Here is a 7,207-nt window from a genome sequence, read left to right on the forward strand (position 1 = left end):
AATCAATTTCAATCCGTTACCCCCGAGGATGTGGACAGGCTGCTTGGACACGTGAAACCAACCACCTGTCTCCTTGATCCTTGCCCATCCTGGCTAATAAAAGCAAGCCGGGAAGGGCTGGGCGATGGGCTCTGCGGGGTGGTGAATGCTTCCCTCTGTGAGGGAACATTCCCAGATCCGCTGAAAGAGGCGGTCATTAAACTGCTTCTTAAAAAACCATCTTTAGACCCAGCCAGTATGGCCAACTATCGCCCAGTCTCAAATCTTCCATTCTTGGGCAAGGTGATTGAGCGCGTGGTTGCTGAACAACTCCAGGCACGCCTGGAGGATGCGGACCATTTGGATCCCTTCCAATCAGGGTTCAGGCCTCATCATGGGACTGAAACTGCCTTGGTCGCACTGGTTGATGATCTCCGGTGAGCTAGGGACAAAGGTGAGAGTTGTTTCCTAGTTCTGCTGGATCTCTCAGCGGCCTTTGATACAATCGACCATAACATCCTTCTGGACCATCTAGAGGGGTTGGGAGCTGGGGGCACTGTTTTACAGTGGTTTCGCTCCTTCCTCCTGGGCCGTGTTCAGAAAGTGGTGGTGGGGGATGAGTGTTCAGACCCTTGGGCCCTCACTTGTGGGGTGCCTCAGGGTTCCGTCCTCTCCCCCATGCTTTTTAACATCTATATGAAGCCCCTGGGAGAGATCATCAGGGGGTTTGGACTGGGTGTCCATCAATATGCAGATGATACCCAGCTCTACCTCTCTTTCAAATCAGAACCAGTGAAGGCGGTGAAGGTCCTGTGTGAGTGCCTGGAGGCGGTTGGAGGATGGATGGCGGCTAATGGATTGAAGCTGAATCCTGACAAGACAGAAGTACTGTTTTGGGGGGACAGGGGGCGGGCTGGTGTGGAGGACTCCCTGGTCCTGAATAGGGTAACTGTGCCCCTGAAGGACCAGGTGCGCAGCCTGGGAGTCATTTCGGACTCACAGCTGTCCATGGAGGCGCAGGTCAATTCTGTATCCAGGGCAGCTCTCTACCAACTCCACACAGGCTGAGACCCTACCTGTCCGCGGACTGTCTCGCCAGAGTGGTGCATGCTCTAGTTATCTCCCGCTTGGACTACTGCAACGCGCTCTACGTGGGGCTACCTTTGAAGGTGACTCGGAAACTACAACTAATCCAGAATGCGGCAGCTAGACTGGTGACTGGGGGCGGCCGCTGAGACTACATAACTCCGGTCTTGAAAGGCCTACATTGGCTCCCAGTACGTTTCCGAGCACAATTCAAAGTGCTGGTGTTGACCTTTAAAGCCCTAAACGGCCTCGGCCCAGTATACCTGAAGGAGCGTCTCCACCCCCATCGTTCTGCCCGGACGCTGAGGTCCAGTGCCGAGGGCCTTCTGGCAGTTCCCTCATTACGAGAAGCAAAGCTACAGGGAACCAGGCAGAGGGCCTTCTCGGTAGTGGCGCCCGCCCTGTGGAACGCCCTCCCATCAGATGTCAAAATGATAAACAACTACCTGACATTCAGAAGACATCTTAAGGCAGCCCTGTTCAGGGAAGTTTTTCATGTATGATATTTTAGTGTTTTTGGTTTCTATGGAAGCCGCCCAGAGTGGCTGGGGAAACCCAGCCATATGGGCGGGGTACAAATAATAAATTGTTGTTGTTGTTGTTGTTGTTGTTGTTGTTGTTGTTGTTGTTGTTGTTTAGCTAATGGAGCCTCCTGCTGCTGCTGCACCACCGGAGCACGATTTCTGTTCTTGTCCTGAAGCAAAGTTCTTAACTTGAAGCACTATTTCTGGGTTAGCAAAGGCTGTAACCTGAAGCGTATGTAACCTGAAGCGTATGTAACCCGAGGTACCACTGTACACGCAGGACCATAAAGAAGGCCTATATGTGGCCTTTTTAGATCTTAAGGCTGCTTTTGATTCAGTCGATGGAGGGCTGTTATGGTCCAAACTGGAGTCATTGGGCCTAGACCCTAGGTTACTTTACTTGATTAAAAAGCTTTACTCAAATAATACCTGTCGTAGAAGAATAACCCCAGGGGACGAGGTGTCAGACCCTGTTGTTATAAATAAAGGTGTGAAACAGGGCTGTGTTCTTGCTCCCTCTCTTTTTAATCTCTTCCTAAATGACCTTGCCCCATTATTAAAACTGGTGGATGCTCAGAGCCCCAAACTCAATGCATCAAAAATTCCAATTCTCCTATATGCAGATAATATGATTCTGCTCTCACAGTCAAGAATTGGCTTAAAGTGTCTGCTAAATGCCTGTGTCGACTATCTGTCTAGAATGAAAATGAGCATGAACTTTGATAAAAGCAAAATAATGGTTTTCAGGAATTATCGTAAGAGCTATACTTCGGTTTTTGGTGGGAAACACATCCAGCAGGTATTTGAATTCAACTATTTGGGGGTCACTTTCCATCACATGCTCCGGTGGTCTTCGCACTGCGCAGAGGCGGCAAACACCTGCAAGCTGTCTATGCAGGCCATAATGCGCTTCTTTGCAACAAGAGGTAACCAACACATCACTTCTGCCCTTAAGGTTTTTAATGCCAAAGTTAGAGCTCAACTGCTCTATGGAATTTCAGTCTGGATAATAATAATAATAATAATAATAATAATAATAATAATAATAATAATTTTATTATTTACACCCCGCCCACTCTGGGCGGCTTCCAAAAAAATATGTCAGGGTTTACCCAGTCAATGGAATGAGTGCAGGCAGCCTTTCTATTTAAGATTTTCGCTGTCCCACGCTGTGTAGCTTACGCAGCCCTTGTCTAGAGGGAGGCCAATATAAGCTAGAGATAGTTGCCTGGACGAGTTTCTATTATGCTGGCTAAACATTTGTTTTTCAGCAGACAAAGATACTTTACTTAGCAAAGTTCTGTCAGACTCCTTCCCTTCCCCAGGGCTACAATTGTTTTGCACCAAGATACGGCAACTTGGGCTTTCAGAGGATCTCTTGGGTGCTGTGGCTTTTCCAGTCGCCAAGGCCATGTTAAAAACTAGGCTGTGGGACATAGATCGCCAGGAACCAATTTTAGCTGTGGAAAAAACATGTTCCCCTCTTTATTTTCGACTCTCTTGGGCCAGGAATTTAACCTCAATTATCTACAATTTTTGTTTAACCCGCAAGAAAGAAGGGCTTTTTCGCTGGCTAGGTTCAATTCTAATTCTAACCTCCTTTGGGGTAGGTTCATGGGTATGGCAGAAGGAGATAGGATCTGCTCATGTGATGCCCACCTGGTGGAACCTCTAGCTCACATGGTCCTTAAAAATGTATGATGATCTCCACCAACAATTTTTAGACCAACTACCGGTATGTATCCCAATATGGAAACCAGAGACAGAGGTCATTCACTTCTTATTACAGGCGAGAGACCAGGAGCTCACCAAGACAGTAGCTAAGTTCCTCTACAGTGGTACCTCGAGTTAAAGATGCTTCAGGTTACAGACGCTTCAGGATACAGACTCCGCTAACCCAGAAATAGTGCCTCAGGTTAAGACTTTGCTTCAGGATGAGAACAAAAATTGTGTGGTGGCGGCGCAGCGGGAGGCCCCATTAGCTAAAGTGGTACCTCCGGTTAAGAACAGTTTCAGGTTAAAAACAGACCTCCAGAACGAATTAAGTTCTTAACCCGAGGTATCACTGTATTACGCTACAGGACCCTGCCCTTGCTGGAGACCCACAGAGGTGAAATAGATTGCTCGCCTCTTCTTTCCTTTGGCAAATGACTGTACTGTTGAAATGGCAACGAGATCGCACTGGCCTATTTATTCTGAATGTTTGTAAGTGATGCTAATAAAGGTTTGATGGTGATGATGATGTTATTAAACTATGATTTATTAAACCCCAGTTAAGCATTATATATGAACAAAGCTTCCCACCTCAGTAATGGTTTGTTTACTAGCAGGCCACAATTTGAAGATGCAGTTTGTGAATGGCTTTTGAATCTTGGTTTGCATTAGCTATGGCTTCATTATGTGTGATTACATGTGAACTTGGCACTCTTCCTTAACCAAGGTTTCCTCAGACACTCACTGAACTACAAGCCACAAGGCAAGAGCAGTTGGACAATAAATCAAATTTGGGAAAAACAAGCCATGATTTGTTTGATTGTCTGTGGGAAAATTCATGATTTGTTCAACAAACCACGGCTTAACCTGCAGACAGTCTATTCACCAAACAACCACAGGAATTAATTAGTGTATTAATTTAAACATTAAATTTAATGTAGCCAGTGTATTAATTTAAACATTTTTTGTAAATAATTCAGTGATTTAACAATAAATGAGATGCATAATGGGGAACTGAATGTATTCATATTTCTCAAAATGAACCAAGGCACAGCTTAAGCCAGTGATGGCCAGACTCGGCCCTCCAGCTGTTTTTGGACTATAACTCCCATCATCCCTACCTAACAGGACCAGTGGTCAGGGATATAATGGGAATTGCAGTTCCCAAAGCGCTGGAGGGCTGAGTTTGACCATCACTGGCTTAAGCAAACAGGATGGGAATACCGAAGAAAGAAGGAAAATATACTGAGATGACATATAGGACAGTAGGAAAACAAGAAATACAAGATGCAAACACTACTCCCAAAAGGAGTAGATATAGCAATAATGTGTGATAAAGGTTTATTAAATAGAGTAGAAAAAAATGAAATACAGAGTGGGTGCAATCCAAAACATCCAACCTGATGTTTGTAAGAAAACAGCTGAGAAACAAATTGACAAATACTGCAAAGTACGCTCACTTATTTCAAAGACCAAAGAGTCTGAGTGCAAATCCAATAAATATAAAATGATAAAACAATGCTTATGGTGTTTAAAAGACTACAATTATTAAGGAATAATAAAAGGTTTAGAAGATGCTTTTTAAAATGATATGGTAAAAATCAAAAGTACAGTGGTACCTCAGGTTACATACACTTCAGGTTACATGCGCTTCAGGTTACAGACTGCTAACCCAGAAATAGTGCTTCAGGTTAAGAATTTTGCTTCAGGATGAGAACAGAAATCGTGCTCCGGCAGCACGGCAGCAGGAGGCCCCATTAGCTAAAGTGGTGCTTCAGGTTAAGAACAGTTTCAGGTTAAGAACAGACTTCCGGAACGAATTAAGTACTTAACCCGAGGTACCACTGTATTTTTTAGAAATAAAAGATGGTTCCCTTGTTGTATTAAGATGTTTCTTTTCTATTCAGTAGCACAGTATACAACACTGACTATCATGAACCATTTTTGGAGAAGTGTGAGTAAAATTCAAGAGTAATATTAACAAAGAAGTGTAGTTTTCATAACATAAAATATATTTTTTAAATAAACAATACATGTAATTTTTTTCAAATGACCCTATTTGTGTAAACTATCAGCAGTTATGTGAGACTCAAGAGTTTTTGTTCTAATCCAAAGAGAACAACTTCTGAACTGTTGCTTTACTGAAAGTATCAGTCCTGTTCAGTTGCTAAACTTTGCAATATTTCAATAAATTTTATGTACTGCTCCAACCTATTTTTAATTTGTATATTGCTTTTAAAATGTTGGTTGCTTTTAATAAACATGCTGCTAACATTAAAATGGAAAGGTGGGATCAAAATGCCGTTATGAATAAAACATGCAAAACCCATATAGCTGTGCCTTTTGCCTTTACTGCAGTACAGAACTCAACTGGCTAAATTAAGCTAGACGAAAAGTTAGCAAACCAACCAGCCTAGAGAGGTTGATTCTATTTTGCAGTCATTCAGAAACACCCAGGATTCTTATGACAGCATAACCAGATTGTTTGGAGCTGTCCGTTTACTAGTCCTGCAGGCCTCAAATCAATCTAATTTTACTTGCCTCAATAGTGTTTTATTGGAGTAATATAATTATGGGTCCACTCCCCAGCCCAACTTAGCAATTTTTTAGAAAAGGTTTTAAATTAACAGGTATTTTGTTTTTTAATGCAACCAAAAGAGTGAGAGCCATAACTGAATCCCAAGGCATCTAGGGGGATGTGGCAGGTGCCTGTGTTGTGGGGTGAGGAGTTGTGCTTTATACAGTATTTATTGTAGGTTGACCACAACTCATTCAATTAAGCCTCAGTGTGTTATCTCCAGATTTGCTTCATTCCGCAGCAAACCTCTTTTCCCCCTTCCAAGCAATAAAATTGGGCACTTGTCATATATCCATTATCCACACGTGCGCGTATAAATCTGTACCCCAAACACCTTCTGATCTGAAAGCCCTTCTCCCGTTCCCAGCCCGCCTCCCGCGCTGCACGAGGATTTGCCAGAAAAAAGGGCGACAAATGAAAACACAGTACAAAGCTGCTCATGTGGATCGCAGGGCCCTAGTGCCGAGTGAGATATTCCAGGAGGTACGCCCCCCCCCCCCCGCATAACCCTCCCAGCTGCAAGCACTTCCAACGAGAATGAAATGAAATGTGCTGCAGGAATGTGCTCCTCCTTCGCACGAAAGGAAGAAAACGAAAAAGGGCTGCACGAACGGCTCTCTGCACACACTCAGGGGCTCCCTCTGCTTCACGGAGTTCCGAAGCCCCTGATGAGTTGAATGAGGAAACTGCGCTCTCTGCACCATAGCTGTCAACCTTCCCTTTTTTTGCGGGAAATTCCCTTATTCCAGTGCCCTTTCCCGCTGCTATCCCGGATTATTAGATATCCCATAGACAGGTGAGGCTGCTGATCCCTTATTTTCAAATCCCTTATTTTCAACTTTTCAAGTTGACAGCTATGCTCTGCACTCCCTCAGAGGCACCCTTGGCGCCAGGCAGGCTTGTAGCCGGCGAGCCCAAACCCCTCCTCCCCAACAACCCTCACCCGCGTCACCGCCGCCCTCCCCTTCTTCCCTCGCCCCGCCCCCTTTCGCCCCGCCCCCTGCCCAGTCCCGTCAGCCAGCAGCCGCCCTCTCCCTCTCCCCGTCACCCCCTCCCCAGGTTCCTTACACAGTGATTTGCCCGGCGCCCCTCACAGCCACGGGTTCAGGCGCGTTCCGGAGCCGCGGCAGCTCCTGACTCCTCACCACAGTCTCGGACTCCTCCTCCTCTTCGTCTTCCTCCTCCTCCAGCTCATAGATAGTGTCAAAGTCAGCCATGTTGGGGAGCAGGACGCTCATCGCCCCCCCTCCCTCTCCGGCTCGCGATCTGGAAACGCGCGTGCGCCCCGCTCGCGGGAAATGGGGGGGGGGGGGGTTGGCCCAGGTTG

The 7,207-nt window shown here is 45.7% G+C and overlaps 1 protein-coding gene across 3 annotated transcripts in view; it reads right to left on the bottom strand.

The window, feature by feature from the left end:
- LOC114589054 (cysteine-rich hydrophobic domain-containing protein 2-like) overlaps nt 1-7,205 on the bottom strand; it is a 37,439-nt gene extending 30,234 nt beyond the window's left edge. For 2 of the 3 annotated variants that reach the window (XM_077922717.1, XM_028715045.2), the window contains exon 1: nt 6,949-7,205. In XM_077922717.1, the coding sequence (XP_077778843.1) occupies nt 6,949-7,118 (170 nt within the window). In that variant the 5' untranslated portion in view covers nt 7,119-7,205. The remainder of the gene's footprint in view (nt 1-6,948) is intronic. The other variant, XM_028715044.2, reaches the window with a different exon arrangement.
- Nucleotides 7,206-7,207: the final 2 nt, after the last annotated feature.

The sequence above is a fragment of the Podarcis muralis genome, chromosome Z (genome assembly GCF_964188315.1).
Source record: "Podarcis muralis chromosome Z, rPodMur119.hap1.1, whole genome shotgun sequence".
Taxonomy (NCBI): domain Eukaryota; kingdom Metazoa; phylum Chordata; class Lepidosauria; order Squamata; family Lacertidae; genus Podarcis; species Podarcis muralis.